The sequence below is a fragment of the Zalophus californianus genome, chromosome 11 (assembly GCF_009762305.2).
Source record: "Zalophus californianus isolate mZalCal1 chromosome 11, mZalCal1.pri.v2, whole genome shotgun sequence".
NCBI classification, from domain to species: Eukaryota; Metazoa; Chordata; class Mammalia; order Carnivora; family Otariidae; genus Zalophus; species Zalophus californianus.
The window spans coordinates 87,232,286-87,254,189 of record NC_045605.1 but is presented as its reverse complement, the minus strand read 5'-3'; the positions used below and the strand labels follow the sequence as shown (position 1 = coordinate 87,254,189).

At 36.1% G+C, this 21,904-nt stretch overlaps 1 protein-coding gene across 1 annotated transcript in view; it reads right to left on the bottom strand.

The window, feature by feature from the left end:
* Positions 1 to 209: 209 nt before the first annotated feature.
* PDHX (pyruvate dehydrogenase complex component X) overlaps positions 210 to 21,904 on the bottom strand; it is a 67,982-nt gene continuing 46,287 nt past the window's right edge. Inside the window, exons 6-11 of the mRNA XM_027578545.2 lie at positions 21,038 to 21,212; positions 19,289 to 19,436; positions 12,098 to 12,156; positions 8,603 to 8,761; positions 4,066 to 4,130; positions 210 to 1,214 (exon numbers count right to left, since the gene is read on the bottom strand). Coding sequence (XP_027434346.1) covers positions 956 to 1,214; positions 4,066 to 4,130; positions 8,603 to 8,761; positions 12,098 to 12,156; positions 19,289 to 19,436; positions 21,038 to 21,212 — 865 coding nt within the window. The 3' untranslated portion in view covers positions 210 to 955. The remainder of the gene's footprint in view (positions 1,215 to 4,065; positions 4,131 to 8,602; positions 8,762 to 12,097; positions 12,157 to 19,288; positions 19,437 to 21,037; positions 21,213 to 21,904) is intronic.

The window sequence follows — 21,904 nt, the reverse complement described above, 5'->3', positions numbered from 1 at the left end:
TCTTTCTTTCCTCCTGTAGAATTCCTTATAAGCTGTTCCAAGCAAATTACTAACCTACTTCAAGGTGTTGCTAAACTTCTTTGTCCTAACATTTAAAATACAATAGAAATTTTTATATTTTCTCACATTTTATTGCACAATACAAACTTGATTAAAATGCACTAAAAACCCCCAACATTTTGTGTTTAAAGTAACACTAATTTAAAATGTTTGGTAGGAAATAGCATAATTTATTTTAATATATTCCAACTTAATATGAAGGTGAACAGTTTATTTCAGAAAATCTAGATATTTTAACTATAGTTTAGTACTGAAAAAAATTTTTTGGTCTCTCTTTCTTATTTTTGACTTAATTCTTCCTCTTTAGAAGTTCACAGTGTCATAGAAGTGAAAAATAAGATTGACAGAAACCACTCTAAGACCTATGGCTTTATATACATAAAAAATTCAATAATGTTGCCATAACCCCTAATAAATGTGATCCTTATTTACTATTCTCCAGAATAAACTGTACATATTAAATTGTTCAAGTATATCTAGAGTAGTGCTTATAAAAAGTGAGGTCCCACTGCTTAAATTGATGGGCTTCTCTTTGAAGATCGCTTCTAATTTCAACATAATTAGTTCTAACAATTTTTCAATTTTATAATTTATCATACATTCTCAATAGTCTAAAATGCTCAAATGAGCCAAACATTTAATTTACATCGAGCACCAGAGGTTAAAAATGGATCTAACCAAATGTTCTCTTTTATTAGTTACAGTTTGTTATTTATTTCTATACTGTTAAACCCAAACTGAAAATGAAGACAACTCGGGCCAAACTCGTTCACCTTGAATAAATAAACAACTCACCCACTTCACGCTTATATACCTAATTGTTTTCCTATAGTGTAGGTTCTGGTAACAGCTATACAATAAACTAAGCCCAAGACCAACTTCTAATCTTGGAGGACTAGGCCAGTCGGATAGGATTCTCCAGGTTTGCTTTAAAATTTTCAAGAAACCTGGTAGCCAGTTCATCGTCCACCACTCGGCTGTCGCTTGACATCGTGACTGTTATAAGCTGGTGCTGCTGCAGCCTGGCATTCCCCTCTTCGTCCTCCTCCAGCTTGAGCACAGGTCGGAATCTCCCAACGGCCAGTATGCAGGCCTGAGGAGGGTTGATCACTGCAGTAAATTCGTCGATGCCAAACATGCCCAAGTTGGAAATACTAGGGGAAAACAAAAAGCTCTGAAGGTGGCATGTCCTCAATCAAAGAAGCCTTTCCCGGAAGCATGTTTTTACTCTACTAAAAAATGGTGACACAGAACCTTATACCAAGTTATTCAAAGACCAAAGACAAAGATACCATGTACAATAGTATCAAAAAACAACACACATATAAATAGTGTATCTAATACAAACATTCATTCAGCATGAACTGGAAGTCCTTAGCAGTGGATTATGACAGAAAAAGAAATAAATATAAGAAGAAAAGAAAAAGAAAAAGAAGAAATAAAACAGTCAATAGTCACAGATGAACTAAGTGAGTGTACACAGAAAATTTAAGACTCTACAGATAAACTAGTAGGATTCATAATTTAGCTAAGTCATAATTTTGCTACTTTTATCTAGATAAAAAGGTCAGTATAAAAATCCATTTTATGTCTATATACAGGTTGCTGTAGTTAGAAAATGAAATGTTAAAACAATACCATTTATAGTAGTAGCAAAAACCAAATATTAAGAAATAATACATCTAATGAAAAAATATAAGACCTCTGTATAGAAGATTATAAAACAGAACTGATAGAAACCAAAGAACTGAACAATGGTTTATACCATGTTCACTGCCTGGAAGACTCAATGCTGTAAAGACTGAATCCTCAAACTGATCAAAAGATTTAATGCAATCCCAATCAAAACTCCAGCAAGGTTTCTTGATTTTGGCTCAGGTCAGGATCTCAAGAGCCGTGGGATCTCGAGCCATACATCTGCACTCAGCGCGGTGTCTGCTTGAGATTCTCTATCCCTCTCCCTCTGCCCCTCCCCCCACTCGTGCTTGCGCTCTCGCCCTCCATAAATAAATAAATAAATAAATAAAATCTTTTTAAAAAACCCAAAAAACACAAACAACAACAACAAAAAAACTCCAGCAAGGTTTCTATGTATGTGTCTGTATATGGAAAGTGATAAGCTGATTCTGAAATTTATTTGAAAATATAAAGAGCCAGGAAAGACCATCTTGAGGGTGAACAAAATTAGAAGACTCTCCTTACCAGATATCAAAAGTTATAGCTTAGTGGTATCGAGCAAGTGATGGACAAATAGGCCAATTGAAGACAGAACACAGAACAGACCAAACACATACACAGTCACTTTCTCAGTGCTATGGAGTAAGCTTTTCAATAAGTGATGCTGGGTCAATGTAATATCCATAGGGGGGAAAAAAGAATCTTGACCTTTATCTTCATACCACACACAAAATCCAGTTTTAGATGGATTGTGATCTACATGTGAAAAGTTATAAAGCTTCTAGAAAATAGCACAGAAAAATAACATCATGATTCTGGGATAGGCAATAATTCCACATAGAACAAATTGTACCAGCTGTAAAAAAAAAAAAAAAATACTAACAATAGAATTTCATTAAAATTCAGAACTTGTGTTCATTAAAAACACCATGAAGAAAGTTCCAAAGGCAAGGGACAGAGTGGGAAAAGATATCTGAAATAATATGTATCCTATAAAGGTCCGTGTATTTGGAAATAAACCCCCACATATCATTTTTAAAAATGGACACAGGACATCAACAGGTACTTTATCTGGTAAGTTACCAGATACTCAAAAGGCTTTGTATTTCCCTGACCACAAAGAGTACCTACCACTACACACTCCAAGAATTGTTACAATTTAAAACCTAACATTACTGGGGCACCTGGGTGGCTCAGTTGGTTAAGTGACTGCCTTCGGCTCAGGTCATGATCCCAGGGTCCTGGGATCGAGCCCCGCATCAGGCTCCCTGCTCAGTGGAGAGCCTGCTTCTCCCTCTCCCTCTGCATGCCGCTATGCCTACTCGTGCTCTCTCTCTGTGTGTCAAATAAACAAATAAAATCTTAAAAAAAAATAAATAAATAAAATAAAACCTAACATTACTAAGTGTTGGTGAGAATATGAAGCAATGAGAATTCTCATATACTGTTACTAGAAGTATAAATTTGTATAACCATTCTGGAAAATTGTTTGGCAGTATCCATTAACGCTTTTAATTCAGGGATTTCACTTGCAGATCTATACAACAAATATATTCACCATAAGATGCTAATAATAAGAATGTTCATGGTGCCATTATTTGTCATAGCATCAAACTGTAAACAATGACAAATGCCCAAGAGTAAAATGGATACTGGCATACTTACACAATATACTATAAAATACTATATACTGCAATAATAAATAACTGCTTCACACTGCAACGTGGTTAATCTCACAGACATTAATATTGAGTAAAAGAAGTCAGACACTAAGGAATATATATTATTTATATAAAGAAAAAAGTAGCAAAACAAATCTATGGTGATGATTTTCAGACGAGTGGTTACCTTGGCAAGGGGGATACTTAGGAAGGGGTAAAGGGAAGCTTCCAGGATGCTGGTAATGGTCTATATCTTGCTTTGGTTGGTTACACAGGTTTCTCCACTTTTTGAAACATTCATGCTGTACTCAGTATATTACACCATGTATAAGTGACACTTAAAAACAGAGCTGATGATAACTAAAGGGTCTAAGTATTAATATTTTCCTCCAAAGTACCTTAAAATAAGAGATCACAAGTAGAAAAAGTTGAGGTTTATAAACGTATTGTATTTATAAATATGTATTTTTTTAAAGTTTCAGAACCTGGATGTCATTCTGAGAATACCTGAATGGGTTAACTAGGTAACCCTAATGGGTTCCTACTAGCCCTGATACGTTGCTTCGATTAAAAAAATTGTTTCAAAAAATAAATGAAACAGATCAACACAGACTCCTAGGTCTGATACCTGTGTGATGCTACTGATAATTAAAAGTTTAAATATTACCTAAAAGATCCTCCTTGGTATTCTTCAGGTAACAGTTTTCCATCTCTTGCTTTCTTTGATAGGGTCTGGGAAAGAAAAACACAAATACAGCATGACAACCAATACCATGTTACAGGCTGATTTTGTCACTTAAAATACTTGTAGAGAGTACACACTCATCTCTCATGTGCCTTGATTTGACTTTATTGTCTCTAATACAATTAAAAAATGAACAAGTTAGAGCGCAAAATAGTCTAAGAAGCTGAAGATGTAAATTGAAACTCTACAAAAATTACTTCCCTTTAAAAATTCTTCAAGTATTAGAATTACCCTGTACACCATTACTATGCAGAATGTTTCAGTGTTTTCTATAGATACAGTGAAATTTGTCTGTAAGAGTTTTTTCTTGTAAGACACAGAATATTAGAAGCCATTCTTGTCAACTTGGTAGCTTTTAAATAGTTGTTCAATGGCAACAAACCCACAACCAATGTATTAGTTTTCATCTTTCAGTGTTTGCTTCTTTTTTACATATAACATATACATATATATAACTTCAGAGAGTTGTAAAAAAAAAAAGTAGAATTTTATATTTCACTCTCAATATTATAAGCATCTTCTGGGTTGTTAGTCTTTATAAATGGTTTTTTAATGTCTGCTTAACATTCTAAAGACTACATCTGCCACAATTCAGTCATGTCCCCAGTGTTTTAATTTGGTTCAATGGTTTTTCAATTATTTCATATAAATTTTCAGAAGTGGAATTATAAAGCCCTAGAACGTAAACATTTTCTTGGTTCTTGATTTACAGCCGAGGCATTTCCTGAATGAGCTAGTTCAATTTGCACTGCCATGAGAAACAGAAGAATGTAGTAATTTCATATCACTATTGGCAAAACTGATTTCTAAGAACTGACAGAGGGAAAAACAGATGACACTCTGAGAATGACACTAAGTAGTTAAATTTTCCTTTACTTGCACTTGCAATTAACCACACTTAGGTTAATTTTTATTTTTGAATGCTTCAAAAACAAAGGAACGGAGGTAGAGTCATTACATATGAAAAGTTAATAATGAACTAATTTATGAGTAGAAGAGAAAAATGAAACTATTGTCATTTGAGGAGATGAAATAAATCTGAGGCTTAATTTTCGGTACTATACAGCTTACATGGGTACAATTACAATCACCACTGACAACTGTTTAAATTTTTTTTAAGATTTTTGTTTATTTATTTGAGAGAGAGAGAATAAGAGAGAGAGAGAGCGAGCATGAGAGGGGGGAGGGTCAGATGGAGAAGCAGACTCCTCGCTGAGCAGGGAGCCTGACACGGGACTCGATCCCGGGACTCCAGGGTCATGACCTGAGTTGAAGGCAGTCACTTAATCAACTGAGCCACCCATGCGCCCTGACAACTGTTAAATTTTAAACCAGAGAGGACTTGGGTGCCTGGGTGGCTCAGTTGGTTAAGCGTCTGCCTTCGGCTCAGGTCATGATCCCGGGGTCCTGGGATCGAGTCCCACATCAGGTTCCTTGCTCTGCGGGGAGCCTGCTTCCCCCTCTCCTCCCCACTTGTGCTCTCTCTCACTATCTCTCTCTCTCTCAAATAAATAAATAAAATCTAAAAAGAAATTTTTTTTAAACCAAAGAGGACTTAATTTTTGAAAAAAACATTCTTTAAAAGTCTAAAAATGATCTCAACATATCACTGTGACTTTCTGAGAGTTGAGAAAACTACATATTTATACCAGTTGGATGTAGTTATTTATAAAACTACTTGGATCCAAAATGAAAACTGAAAAGATGAACTTAGACTTGTGTGGTCCTTGGACTATCAGAAATAGAGAGGACAATCTACAAATGTGTTTTTTCTGCCTTAAGCAATGTGACTGTTCACATGATATAAACAGGCATGTATCATATGAACTTTGAAAGGCATTTCTTTAAAGGCAGAAGATCTCAACAATCCTGCTGAGTTACCAGGCTAAAAACAAATAACACAGACATTCATTTAAAAAACTGGATTGCAAGCCCACATTAAAAAAAGAAAAAAAGGGAGAGAGAAAAGAAAAGGAAAAAAAAAAAAAAAACCTCTGTAGACCCTAAACACATCAGCAGGATATTTCTACCAATGAACTCTAAAAGCTTGGAATAAGAGTAATTCTGAGGACCACTGGTTTTAAAAATTGCTAATTCTCACTGGGATTTCCCAGCAATATAAACTTAAAATCAAAGCACAAGCTATCTGAAGCCTCCAGCTAAAAGGATGTAATATAAGATGACCAGCAAATATTTCTAAAATATGTTACATTCCTTATTAATTCATTTTAAAAATCTACTGCGTAAATAGAGGAAAACTTTACCTCTGTCTTTTAAGACTGTTAAAGTTAATGAAGAATTAAGAATAACATGGAATCTAAGGCTTGTTACTATATTACTTTATATTTAGGGAATACAAACTTGAACTCAGCTGAGGCATGCCTTTAGTACCACACAATGACATCCTTGAGGCTTGTGAGGGTCAAGAAGTAAAAACTTAGTGCAAGTATTCTAACCTGGGTCCACAGATGGAGAGTTCCAGAGAGCCACAAACTCCTTTAAAAATTAATCTCGGTAAGATTTTTTTATTGAAAATCAAAAAAGTAAATTTACTGAACATCCATGATCTTCCACGCACTCTTGTAGAATTAGTTATATGGCAAGGACAAGACCCTCAATGTCAGACAGGAGAGAACAGAGAAGGACCCACAGATAAACAAGGTAACCTCAAAGACGGATCAACTGCATAAAGACAGTAAAACAGGGTAATGTCAGGAAGCTACTTTAGCTATGGAAGCCACAGAAGGCCTAAGAAAGTGGAACTTGAACTGAGAAATGCCCAGATTTAAATAAATCCTCACTTCTACTGCTTTCTAGATGCATCACCTTGGGCAAATTTCCTAAAGGCACTATAACTCTGTTTCCTCAATTTTGAAATGGGGAAATTAAGGTTTCAACTATAATGTGGGACTAATAGGATTTTTTTTAAATTTTTTTTTTGGGGGGGGGCTAATAGGATTAAATAAAGTGCCTAGCCTAATGGCTGGTATATCCTAAGAACAACAGAGAGTGGAGTGTTCATCACAGACAGCAGGGTGGGAGAGAGAAGCAGGGAGAATGGGAAGCACAGAGTAACCAGAGCGAAGTAAACCTTAAGGATTGCTGGGAATGAGAGGAAAGCCTCGAGGACCACCAGAGAGGCCATGGAACATTCCAAAGGGTTAAGACTGCCCTTCCCATCGCTGAGAGGCTGCTCACACTGCCTCCTTACCACCTCAATGTAGGTTCTTCCAGGATACGAGGAACAGACTACGTATTATCATAGTAAAATTAGTAAATTGATCAAAGTCAAAGAAACCTTCCTGGAATGGTTAATTTTAAAAATTTAATATAATGTACAAATATTAAAAATAAGGAATATATATGAAAATTCTAACTCTATAGTTAATTATAATCTCATTTGAATTTCACAAAAACACTAAAATACACGGATTCTCATTGTTGTTGAAAACTTTTGATGAACAAAAGGCACATAACTTACCTTAGTAAACCAATCTAATTACTTTGACTTTTGAACCAAATTAATACCACCACTCAATTAAGAAAAAGTTACATTTTTATCTATAAAAACACACTGCAAATCTTTTCAAAGAGGAGTGAAGACCTAAACATGTCTATTCCACTAAGGTCACCCTTAATTATATCTAACTGGAAGATTCCAAGGGTGTGCTTTTAAAAGTAGATTAATTTGTGTTCATGTATTTTGGGCAACTTTATCGCATGTATATTATACTGTCAGCTCTCCAAAGAAATCTTATGTTCTACTTTTAATTCCTCCTTATAACTGGTTCATTCACTATACATACAACTGCTCTTTGGTAAATGAAAAAGAAAAGAATCACTTACTTAAATGCACCTAAAATTTTTTAATTCTAACACTCTTATAAGAGCCATGAGACTTCTGTCAAAAAGTACCTTTGGAAATGATAGTGGTTGTCAGAGCTGACCTACTGCCTGCGTTCCTGCCGATTCAATGGAATATTTGGGGGAAAATCGGACTCCTCCATATTAGAGCTATAAAAACTGCTTTTAAAGAAACTCAGGAAAAATTCCGTACTTTTGCTTCTGGAATATTAAGTACTTTTAGTGGTCTCAATTCTAGAGAGGAAATGAATAAAATATAACAACTTTGAAGAATAAAACGCTGTGAACAGTGAGGTCTTTCCATTACCACCTGCATAGGAATATGGCTTCAGCTTTAACATTAAAACCATCTAAAATACCATCGTTAGAGTTGAATTCTAGACTTTGGGAAATAAAGCATTCACCTATAACTGGAATACAGTTGATCCTCATTTAACTGTATGTTTTTTCCTGAACTCTTGAATGTTACATGTTCTTAAAGTAGGTCATACCTGGATTAAAACTTAAAAACCTCCATATAGTGTGACAAGATGATGTCACGACTTTACCAGAAAGTAAATACTAACATTTTGAAAACACAGTATTTAAGACATACCTTTACAGAGTCAGCAATTTCCTGTATACCCTTAGCAGCAGCATCTTTTATGATGGGTGTAATTAAACCTTTATCTGTTGCCACAGCCACTGAAATGTCAATAAAGGGCAGTTGCTTTGGGCCCTCTCCATCCCAGCTTACATTAACATCTGGCATTTGCTAGGAAACAGAACCAGAAAAAAACATGTCACTCTAAAGAAGCAGCTTTATTATTATTTTTTCAATTTTCTTAAAAAGCAGCTTTAGGCCAAAGTGGTTTCAGAAAAATAGCATTATTATGCATTTTTGAAAGTGAGTGTAGTAGACAGAAGCAAGTAAATGAAGATTTGGTTTGAAACAATGGTTTGGATCTCTGTGTTAAATGTCTTCTATGTTCAGGAAGAATAAACATACCATGTTTCTTGAAGCAAGCTTGAGGAAACGCTGATGTACACGTTTTGATCTCTTTACAATAAATCATGGTTAAAAAAAGGTCTCCCTTTGTTAAACTTGATTGCTAAAAAGCATTTAACATTTGTTATACTTCCTGTCTCATATGCTGACTGAGATGGCCTTGAGGAGAGGAGGGGAGGGGACGGGGTAACGATTCAATCATACTATTCTGGTGGCAATGTAGAAAGCCCAATTTTCTAGTGCAGCCCTGGGAGATCCATCCAACCCTAAATAAGTGACTTCCCTCTTTAAGAAAGATTTCCTAGGCTTCATAAGCATATGATAAATGTCTGAGCATGCTTGTATTTAACATACATACAACTACATGGAAGATGAAAAGAGCAGAAGAAATCAGTAAACGCCTGGAGACAATATGTACGACACTGTTGCCAAATATCACAGAGAAACTGATGGTGAAAAACAGAAATCACAAATTTCTCTTCTCACAAATTCTTTGCTCTGATTAACAGCCTACCTAACTGTACTTCTGACCATTCCCTGGAGATGCATTCCCCACCGTACCTGAGCTTCTCATCGTCCTGCTATGTTCACTCCCACTGCATAGTTTTTGTTTTTGCTTGTTTTTTTTTTTTCTTTTTTTTTAAGAGAGAGAGCACGTGCACGAGTGGTGGGGGAGCAGGCAGAGGGAGAGGGGGAGAGAGAATCTTAAGTGGGCTCCACACCCAGCGCAGAGCCCAAAACAGGGCTCAATCTCACAACCTGAGATCATGACCAGAGCCAAAATCAAGAGTCCGACGCTCAAACGACTGAGCCACCCAGGTGCCCCTCCACTGCACTGCTTCCATCTGTTCTTTGCACTTCTCCATCTCTCAAGGCTCCTTCATTCAAAGTAATCAAAGCTCGCTTATGTCAAAATAATTAACAGTGAAATCCCACCCCCCCAAAGATTTTAAATTCTTCATAGAGAACACTAAAGTAAAAGAGGAAAAAAAAACCCTCCCAAGTGAGGAATATCTGGCAAATAAATGTAATTACAGAGCTATGTAACAAAAACCCATGGGATGTAGCCTCAGTTGTAGTCAGGGGAAAATTCATACACTTAAACCTTCTTATTCATATTCATAACTGCAATAATTACACATTCACATTTACTAACAAAATATTTTCAACCAAAGTCTAATATAATTCCAATCTAAAGGTAAGGAAATGACGGAAGGAATACATAAGGCACAACAATATAAATGGACTGAGAACACCCATATGCAATAATAAAAGCAAGACAGAGTTTAGCATAATGCCAACACTGAGGATTATAATATTAAAATATTATAAGAAGCAAATTTAAATGACTCTGGGCTAGTGAGTTTGGGAATCCAGATGAAATGAGTGATTTTTCTGGGAATATATGTTTCCAAAATCGATTCAAGAAAAAGCTGAAAATTAAACAGCTCAATAATTACGGGGAAAAATGAGAAAGTTGCCAAGGCTCCCTCCTCAAAACAGAACTAGGCTCAGATATTTTTACTGGTGAATTCCTTAAAGCATCAAGAAATAAAAACCTTTATAATATTGAAATAAGCACAGAGAAAGGAAAGGGGGGAAGAATCCAAATTCACTTAAGAAGCCACTGATTTAAAAAAAGAAAAGCCTGACAAAACTAGCACAAAATGTAAATTACAATTACTTATGGCTCCTGATACAAAATTATGAAATGAAATGTAATGTCCACTAGAAATTCACTTAAGGAGGGCAGGAATGATTCATAATTAGAAAATCACTAATATAATTCAAAGTATTATTTGATCAAAAGACAAAAGCCATACGAACACTTATATATGAATGGCTAAGAAAATGCGTGACTTCAAAATTCTCTATTACTGTATTGTTCAAGAAATAAAAATAAATTCCTTATAAATATACATTAAATATAGCACCTAACACACAGTGATCCAGAAAAATAGCCTAGTCACGGAAAGAAAGACAGGACAGAAAACGGTGCAGAGCAAGAAGGCAGGAAGCCTGGGTTTCAGATCCAAATCCAACTCTAGACTCCTACCTCAAACCTGCTCCTCTCCCACCTTCCCCATGTCAGTAAGTGGAAAACTCCACACCTCCCACTGCTTGGGCCAAAGTCCTGGTCCTTCACCCCACATCTAATCTATCAGCAAATCTTGTTGGCTCTACCTCTGAAATGTATCCCAAGTCTCACCTTCAGCCCAGCTTCATCGCTAGCTGCCACCTTACCCCAAACCATTGTCCTCATCCAGAGCCTCCCCGGAGAGGGCACTGCTGCCCTCCCCGGCCCCCCGTGGGCTGTTTTCCACAAAGCACCAGAACAGTCTTTTTCTTTTTAAAATTTAAGTAGGATGTCAGTCCTCTCTCAAAACCCTCCAAAGGCTTCCTTCTCCTTCGTAATAAAATCCCCAGTCCTTCCATGGCCGCCAAGGCTTCACCGGCTTCGGGGCCCTCACAACTCCTCTTTCTTCTGTTTAATCTCATCCACTACCTTCTCTCCTCCAGAAACAGTATCCCCGGCGCCATGTCTGAATGGCAGTGTCCCCCTGCCCCAGCCTCTGTCTGCAGTTCCCTCTGCCTGGTGCACTCTTCTGATAGCTCTCACACCCTCTCTTCCAGGACTTGGCTCAGTTACCACCTTGCCAGAGAGGCCTTCCTTGCCTAACTGTGTGCACCATGACACCCCTATTATTCTGTAGCAGGGTCTTTCTCTTCCTCCTCAGCACTTTGCCTATCTGACAAATACTGGTCTCTCTCAACTACACTATAATCTTCAGGAGAGCAGAGAACATGTAGGCTTTGTTCCTACTGTTTCTCTAAATGCCTATAATGTATTCAGCGCATGACAGGGGATCAGTTAGTATTTGCTGAATAAATGGTCTTTATTCTGCTATAATTAGTTGTAAGGCCCAGTGATTCTCAGTTTCATCTGTAAAACTGAGGGAGTGAGATTAAATGATATAATATTTTTAGCAATAAAATTATACAATTTTTGTGACTTAAAAATGACAGTTCTATTTATCATATGAAAATCCCAAGACATGAGACCACTGTAGAAGCCGAAATGATTTGGGGTCTGCTACGTACTTTAAGGGTAACAGCTGCAGCCTTGATGATAAAATCGTTCACTGATACTTTAATGTCATCTGAAAGAAAACCAAGCGTATCAAAATTAGCGCTCATGAAACTTTAACATTGGCCATTATGATTTCAAACTTGTTCATTAACAAATTATCATAAAAATATTATAGGTTTTTGCTGGTTCACTTAGTAAGAGTCCCTCAATTAGAAAAACTTATATGAGGTTCTGCATAAATAGTATTAACCATAAATGTAAAAGATTACTTCTGTACCTTGATTACAATTCTTTTAAATTGCTCAGATATTATACGAGAACCTGGAGGGCACATTATAACTGTAATTAGAAAGAAAGGAACCAACTCCTATGTCTCTAAAAACACAAATGGTCTATGGTGATTCATTTTTTCTCTCACCCTTTTCAAATGTCTTTATTCTGCATATGCTTTATACTGATTATACTAGAATAGTGGTAACATTAAGTCATCTTAAAGATATCTGTATCTATCTACATATCTACCTTTATCTAGAGAGAGAAATTTTTTACAAATGGAGTGTGTACGAAAAAAATTTAAGACCACCGAGCTGCTTTTTCACTTAACAAAACAGGATATAGCGAAGCCAAAGATGAAGCAATGTTGGCACAGGTCCTAGTGCAATGAACAAAATGAGGTTTTCTGTCTAGTTTTATGGTGATTCCATTTGAATCAATTTCCTTCCAGTATACATAATGATTTCAAGATAAAGCTAAGGTCCCCTCCCTTCCCACCGAGCTGATCATAATGAAAGCATTTGATTTACACTTTTGCTTTTCCCGGTGGGTAGGAAAGTGTTGAAAAATGTAAACTACACTTGATTCTCTATTGCAAAAGCTTCAAGAAAAAAAATTTAAGATCAAGATCTAGTCAATGGTATGTGGCAAGATACACAAATCCTGTTACTATAGTATCATGGAATTTTACATGAATGATAGCTCATTCCAATGGCATGCTGGGGATTTCAGAAAGACATTAGATGAATTACCATAAATCCAAATACTGCCAAACTGTCATAGTAACCACCACCTGCTCATCCAATTCCTAGTTCTTTCAATCCAGATTTCCAGAGATATAAATATTTTTGTTTGCTTGTTTAAAACCCCTTTAGGAGTAGAAATAGAAGTGGATTTCCAGTGCTTACGGAATTTTAATGATAACCACATACAAAAGATATGGTCTGCATAAATTCAAGTATGTGGACATATTTGATGAACCCATTACGCTTACCTTTCATGGCTCCCTCAACCTCCTTCACACTTTATCTAGCATCTATAGGTAGCCACACTGAAAACCCCAAACCACCCACCAGCTGATGATTCCCTATCTACTGCCAGAATCCACAGTGCTCACCTAAATTCTCTGCCCTCATCATATCCAACATTTTGTACTCTGGAGCTGATCACTTTCTTCATCATGAAACATTTTTTCTTACTGGCTTCTATGTCACTGTACTCTCCTGTGTTTTCTTCCACTCTTTACCACTCACTCATTTTCCATGCCTTCCTCTTAATGGTGGCATCTTCCCAGGCAAGAACTTTCTGTTCCATGGTTTTGATACCATGCATATGGTGATGATTCCTTCAAATGCTACCTCTTATCCTGATGCATCAGGAGTTTCAGACTTCTATGTCCAATTTCTCACATGACATTTCTAACAGGCATTGAAAATCAAAAAAGTACAAGGGAGATTTTTTTTTCAAGATCTTTTATTTTTAACTCTTTATTTGGAAATTTTCAAATATATAGTAAGGAGACTGTTGGTGACACTGAGAAGAATAGGGAATAGTTTCTGAGGGAATATTAAATATTTTCATTTGCATATCATTACAAAACAGTATAAACATGCTTACAGAATGTTATATAACTACGTAAGAAAGAGGGCTGGGGATAAATAATGGGGGCTCTTTGGAGACCCCCTAAAGACTTCCCAGTTGCAAGGACATACAAAACTTGGACAACAAAAAGATACTAAACTAATCCATCTCTCCACTGAAATAGTACTCTCTTCTGCCTCATGAATGGAAGAAACCAGGAAAATTATTCCCCTAATGATCTCTGTATCATGACTAAGCAGGTACACTTAAAACCTATAAGGGGAGCTTCCAGGATTAACTTTTTGAATATTGTTAATTTTCTCTGAAGTAAGCTTTCCATTTATTTCCTTGAACTTTTAAAAGCTGTCAGGTTGTCATCATATGAATTCTTCAAAGTCTGTATATAAGCTGAAATATCATTCCTGTTGTCTCTTAAGATGTAGAAAGCCACAAGAGAACGTTTTTCCCACCCTAATAGGGTAGGGGAAAACGCAGGAGAAGTTACAAAATCGTAACTTCTCTTGAGCCTGTTAGGGAGTTGAGGTTACAAGGCAAACAAGTGAATTGAATGTCAAGGGTGAGGATTCCCCTCTGAAGAAGGACAAACACATGAAATGATTAACCACTGTCAGAGTACGGGAAAGTATGGGACAGAGTACGGGACAATGCGTATGAACAGATGGGGATATCAGCAGAGAGATGGAAACTCTAAAAACATTCAAATGGACAGTTAGGGGGAAAAAACATGCAATCAAAGATAAATAATTTTTCATTAAGCTTCACAGACTAAACATAGCTGAGAAAAGAGTCAGTGACATTGAAGCTAGATCAACAAAAATTATCCAAACAGAAACACAAAGAGAAAAAAAAAGGATGAACAAAAAAGGAATAGGGGATCTAAGAGCTTTGCACAATTCAAACAGTTGAAAATTTATAATCAGAGTTCCAAAAATAAAACACATGGAGCAGAAAATATAGTGAAAACTAATGGCCAGGAGCTTTCCAAAATCAATGAAAGACAACAAACAAATCCAAGAAGCTGAGAGAAACCCAAACAGGATAAACACAGTTTGTTTGTTTATGAGAGAGAGAGCATGTGCAATCAAGTGCACAAGCCAGGGGGTAAGGGCAGAGGGAGAGAGAATCCCAAGCAGGCTCCACGCTCAGCACAGAGCTGGACATGGGGCTCGATCTCATGATACTGAGATCATGACCTGAGCTGAAATCATGAGTCACACGCTCAACTTACTGAGCCACCCAGGTGCCCCTCATTTTTAAAATTCTTTAAAACACAGTTGATTTTCTAAAGCAAAAAACATCAAACATATATGCTGGGGCTTACACCATAGGTAGAAATAAAACATGACAATAACAGCACAAAGGATAGAAGGGGGAAAATGTAATATATTGTTGTAAAGTTCTTACATTATACATGAAGGGATGTGATAAAAATTTGAAGGTAGACTGTGATGAGTTAAAGAATTATACTGTAAACCTTAAGGAAACCACCACAAAAGAGAGAGAAAGGTAAAACAGAAATAAAATGGAAAAAAAATTTAAAGTAACCAATCCAAAAAAGACAAGGAAACAGGGAAAAAAAAAAGTAGGAAGAGATGGGACAAATAAAAACAAAGGACAAAATGGTACAAAGGAAAATAGTACAAAGCAAAAAGAAAGGACAAAATCATGAAATGTGAATGGTCTAAATACTTAAAAGACAGTATAGGATTAGACAAAAAACAAAGAAAAATTATATGCTGTCTGCAAGAAGTCAGTTTAAATACAAAGAGACAGATAAGTTAGCAGTAAAAAAATATAAAAAGATATAAAAACATTAATCAAAGAAAGTTGGACTAACCGTATCAATATCAGATAAGGAAGGCTTTGGGGTAAGAAAGATTACACCAGGAGTGGACAGGGACATTCCATGATAGATCTATTCATCGGGAACACATCAAAACCCTAAATGTGTTATGTGCCTAATTACAGATCTTCAAAATGATGTAAAAACTGACAGAACTCAAAGGGGAAATAGACAAATCCATAATTATAATTGGGGGTTTCAACACTCTTCTTCCAAGAATTGATAGAACACATAGGAAACCAGTAAGGATATAAAAGACATGAACACTACTACCAGCCAACCTCACCTGACATTTAAAGAACACTCCTCAAAAGTAGAATACACATTCTTTTCAGGGGCTATCTGGGTGGCTCAGTCGGTTAAGCATCGACTCAATTTCAGCTCAGGTCATGATCTCAGGGTTGTGATTTTGAGCTCCATGTTGGGCTTTGCATTCAGTGCAGAGTTTGCTTGAGATTCTTTCTTTCTCTTTCTCCCTCTCGCCTCTGCCCCTCCCCCTGCTTGTGGGCTCTCTTTCTCGAAATAAATAAATAAAATCTTAAAAAAAAAATAGAGGGGTGCCTGGGTGGCTCAGCTGGTTAAACATCTGCCTTTGGTGCAGGTCATGATCTCAGGACCCTGCTCAGCAGGGAGCCTGCTTCTCCCTCTCCTTCTGCCCCTCCCCCTGACTCATGTTCTCGCCTGCTTGCTCTGCTTTCTCTCTCTCAAATAAATAAATAATCTTTAAAAAAAAAAAAGAACACACATTCTTCTCAAATACACATGAAACATTCATCAAGATAGACCATATTATGACTATAAAATCTCAAAAAATTTAAAAACATTTCAATCATACCAAGAATGTTCTCTAAGCACAATGGAGCTAAGTAAGAAATCATAAAAGAAAGGCTGAAAAGTCCCCAAATATTTGGAAATTATACTTACATTCAAAATAATTCATGGATCAAAAAAGATATCACAAGCAAAAATAGAAAACATCTTGAATTGAATGTAAAGAAAAATAAAACACATCAAATTTTGTGGAATTCATCTAAAGCACTGCCAAAAGGGACCTTAAAAGCCTTATATGCTTATGTTAGGAATAAGGTTTATTATATTATATTGATTTCAGCTTTCACCTTAAGAAACTAGAAAACAAAAGAGCAAATTAAACCGAAAGCAAACAGAAAAAAAGAATAAAGGTTAAAAGCAGAAATCAATGAAAAGAAAATTATAAAAACAATGGAGAAAGTTAATGAAATCAAACATGGATTATTTGAAGAGATCAATAAAACTGATAAATCTCCAGCCAGCTTGAGCAAGAAAGATGCCACCAATTACTAATATTGAAAATGAGGATATCGCTTCAGATTATATAGATGTTAGAAGTATAATAAGGTAACATTATGAATAGCTTTATGCGAATACCATAGACCCCCCTTATTCACAGTTCTGTTTTCCACAGTTTGACCACAGGTAGCTACCTGTGGTCAAAAGCCCAGAAGCAGATGATCCTCCTGACTTATTGTCAGATGGCCACCAGTAGCCTAATGCTATGTCACAATGCCTACGTCATTTACCTCATGTCATCTCATCAGGTGGGCATGTTACCTCAGCATCACAAGAACGGTGAGTACAGTACAATATTTAGAGACAGAGAGACCACATTCACTTAACTTTGATTACAGCATATCGTAATTGTTCTATTTTATTATTGTTAATCTCTCACTGTGTCTAATTTTTATTTATTTTTTATTTATTTTTATTTTTTAAAGATTTTATTTATTTATTTGAGAGACAGAGAATGAGAGAGATAGAGAGCACGAGAGGGAAGAGGGTCAGAGGGAGAAGCAGACTCCCTGCTGAGCAGGGAGCCCGATGTGGGACTCGATCTGGGGACTCCAGGATCATGACCTGAGCCGAAGGCAGTCGCTTTAACCAACTGAGCCACCCAGGCGCCCTCACTGTGTCTAATTTTTTAAATTAAAGTTTATCATAAGTATGTATGCATAGGAGAAAACATAGTATATACAGGGTTTTGTACCATCAGGGGTTGCAGGCATCCACTGGGGGTCCTGGAATGTATTCCTGCAGATGAGGGGGGGAACTACTGTAAATTTCATTACTTAGATAACATAAACAAATTCCTTGAAAGACAAAAACTACTAAAGCTCATTCAAGAAGAAACAGAACTTACACTTATTTTTAAAAACTGAATTCATAGTTAAAAATCTCCCCACAAAGAAAATCACAGGCCTAGATAGCTTCAATGGTGAATTCTACCAAACAATTAAAAAGGAAATAAACTAATTCTACCGAAACTCTTCCAGAAAATAAAGGAGAAGGAAACATTTCCAACTCATTCTGTGAGATCTGGTAACAAACACAGAAAAAAGTATCTTCAAAAAAAGGTAAACTACAGGGTTTTCTCATGTGCACAGGTAAAACGATTCTTAGCAAAATTTTACTTTATTTTTTTGAGATTTTTATTTATTTGACAGAGGGAGAGAGAGGGAGCATAAGCAGGGGGAGTGGGAGAGGGAGAAGCAGGCTCCCCACTGAGCAGGGAGCCCGATGCAGGGTTCCATCCCAGGACCCTGGGATCATGACCTGAGCTGAAGGCAGACACTTAACTGAATGAGCCACCTGGGTGCCCCAATTCTTAGCAAAATTTTAGGAAATGAGATCAATAAATAGATGAGACAATTAATGATTAATGAGTTTTATATGGGGAATACAAGGTTAATTCAACATCCGGAAATCAACCAATATAACAGAGTGAAAAAGGAAAGATTATCTCAAAAGACGCACAAAAGCATATGATAAAATTCAACATCCATTTATGCTTAAACCTCTCAGCAAATTAGGAATATAAATTTCCTCAACCTAAAATAAGGAATCTACAAAAAACCTACAACTGATATTAAAGATGGAATGTTTTTCCGAAGATCAAGAACAAGGCAAAAGTCTGCTTTCACCACGACATTCATTATTGTACCAGAGGTCTTAGCCAGTACAACAAAGCAAGAGAATGAAATAAAAACCACACAGACTGGAAAGAAAGAAAAGAAAACATCAGTTCATGCTAAAAATTTGTTATGTCTCCCAGCAATCTTAGTTTTAACTGATTGCTGGGAGGTACACTGCAAATTTCATAACCTGAAAGTTCACTTTGGAAGAATAAATACAAAATTAAAACTTGTATAAAGCAAAGGAATATCTAAGATATACATAACATCTAAAACATTAAGTTTGGGATTTTGTACTTTCTAGAACGTTAGTAAGGACTGCTTTATTCAGATATCACACCAAAAAGCATGATTTACTCAGTACTATGGAACCAGTTTGTTTCTTACAGGAAAAGTGAGCCCATTCTTTTCTCTAGCACTAAACTACATCCAGATGATGAAACTGAAATAAAAAGCTATACAGTGTGCCTTTACAAGTAAAGGATTTCATGACAGTTAGCCTGTGTACTGTATTAAGTAAATTTAACTTTACCAACCTCTGACCAGACTTTGTCTAGCTTTTAAAACAGCTCCAAGGTCACAGTCAGCAGTAGCATATGCATGTGGTACAGTACTCTTAGATTCAGTTAACCTCTTGGCAATAACTCTTCGAATATTGCTAGCAGGGATCTCAGTGAATGTGCCCTGTAAAGAAATTGCAATTTGTCCATTAAACATAAATATGGAAGTGGAAAAAACAAACTCCGTAGCTAAAATCTAGTCTCAGTGACTTAGCTTTTGGTAATAAAGATTAATATAGGAAAAGAACTAGTAAAAATTCTTAGTATATGGAGGCATATAAGAAATCCAAAGTTTTAACTTTATAGTACATGACTGCAGAAAATAGTAAAATTCATGTTTTATTTATAAATGGGTTGTCTTATGTTACTATGTTTAAGATGATCAAAAAGAAATTTCCCAAGTCATGAATAATTCTCCCATGGGTGTGTGTGTGTGTGTGTGTGTGTGTGAAACAGAGACAGAGAAGCAGACACACACACACCACCTGTAAGCAGCTTCTATTACAAATATCACTTCTTAATAAAACTCAAAAGCATACAGTAATTCAACAAACCAACAACAGACAATTCTTACTTATAAATGGCATGCAGTAGAAAAAGATAATTCAATATATTAGATAATCTGCCAAACTATTTCTATTTTGGTTTGTTAATTTAAAAAAGAAATCACATGAGTATTCTATTTCCTAAAACTTCCCAATATAAAGTATAGGTGAGATAATAAAATCTTCCTGTAACTCTACTGTAGCTTTTCCACTCTGTTCCTTGAACCTTTAACAAAAGCAGGATGGACCTTAAACTACATGTGATTCCTTTGCTGTCCTTCGCTCCATTCTGGGACCAGATCACAATCACTTCAGAATAACTAAGCTGCTAAAAATATACCTGATTTCTTAGGAAACTAAACATTTTATTTTGGCAGAGTACTTGTTCAAATAGAATAAGCGCTCACTATATGCCATTAAAATTTCAAAGTCAGGTTTATCTTCTTAATTTGAATAGCCTACTTCTTAAAAATATTAAGATTTGATTACACATAAATGTTTTGTATGTGCAGTCATGAATCATGAATTTACACTTAAAAATTTTGTTTCCCATGAAATTTATACTGTTTGCAACTATTTTAAAATATACTGGAATGTATCTCTCCATGAGAAAGAGCAGGATGGGTTTGTGTGTTGAGTTTCTAAGTGCCCATTCAGTTGTACATGAACCAGAGATTATCCTGCATTTCTTCTGATTGGAAGCAAATGACACGAAAGATACTAGGAGAAGGAGGTAAAAAGAGGCAAAAATGGAATATTTTGACAACAAAAAAGGGGCTGTTACACTGCCTGCATCTAAGAAAGAATGTCTAGCAGTGCAGTCTCTGTAGTTCTTTGCAGTGAGACTATCCATTCCCTCAGTCAAAATCAAAGAGTCACAGAAGAGGGTTAGTGGCAGCTACCAATCAATAGTACCACACCCAAAAAAGCTACATGAAAAGTACCATAATTACAGAGCATACATATACGGCACTGAATTCGGAAGTTAGCACCATGCAAACAAATCAGGTTTGCGCTAGGAGTCTGCAAAACAAAGCATTTGGAGTATTTCCTCTTTATCACTTTCAGCTACTACTAAAATGGGCTGGAAGAATCACTTGTAAATGAAGACAGTAATGGTTCTTGTTTTCTTTCTCACTGAAATCTGAAAAAAAAAAAAAAATCTACTAAATGATATTACTGCTGCATTAGGTTGTCCAGGAGTTGAGAGTGGTGGGATTGGTGGCCGTGGATAAGGTGGCGTGGGTATGGCCTGTGCAGGCAGAGGCACCGTGGGAGTGGCTGGAGGGGCTGGGGTGGGTCTGGATTTCGTAATCTTGCCCATTTCTTTCAGCTGCAACAGTCTGAGAGCATCCCTGAAGATAAGAGATAGAGAACCATGATTAGCAACAAGGAACAGAGGATGTTTAGAAAGCGGAGATGAGGTGTGGAGGGAAGGTACTGAACTAGAGAGATGTCAAGGCTAAAATAATGCAAAATTAATGATTTGAGTTAAGCAAGCAAATCTTATCTGGTCTGCTGATTCACATTATTCACCCACTACACTACTTGGGACATTTTCAAAAACTAAACAATTCAAATTTATCAAAGTATTGGGTGTAGGTATCTTCAAAAAAAGAAATCAGTCTTTTTTTGACGGGGGTATCATCTGGTAGATGAACAATTCATAAATTAAACCATACTCTCATTCTTTATACTTGTCAATTTTCAAATGGCATTCAGAAAATGTCAAGTTCATTACAACTTTTATTAGAATATTTACTAAATTATTGGATTTTCTAGTGCAAATTACCCTTTTTGTGACCAGGAAATCACACCATTTTATATTGCTCAGTATGATGTCAGCACCATCTAATGAAAGAAACCTACCCACAGCATCATTCAGAATGAAAGATAACTAAACTAGTAATAGACTTAACTTGCATTAAAGGTATCTTTGGTTTTTAAAAGGTTTTAATTAATTACTACATATATCAAGCTTTCGATCTATGCTAGGTTATAGTGGGTATGAAGTAATACAATCTCTTAAACAAAATGGCTTTTGCAA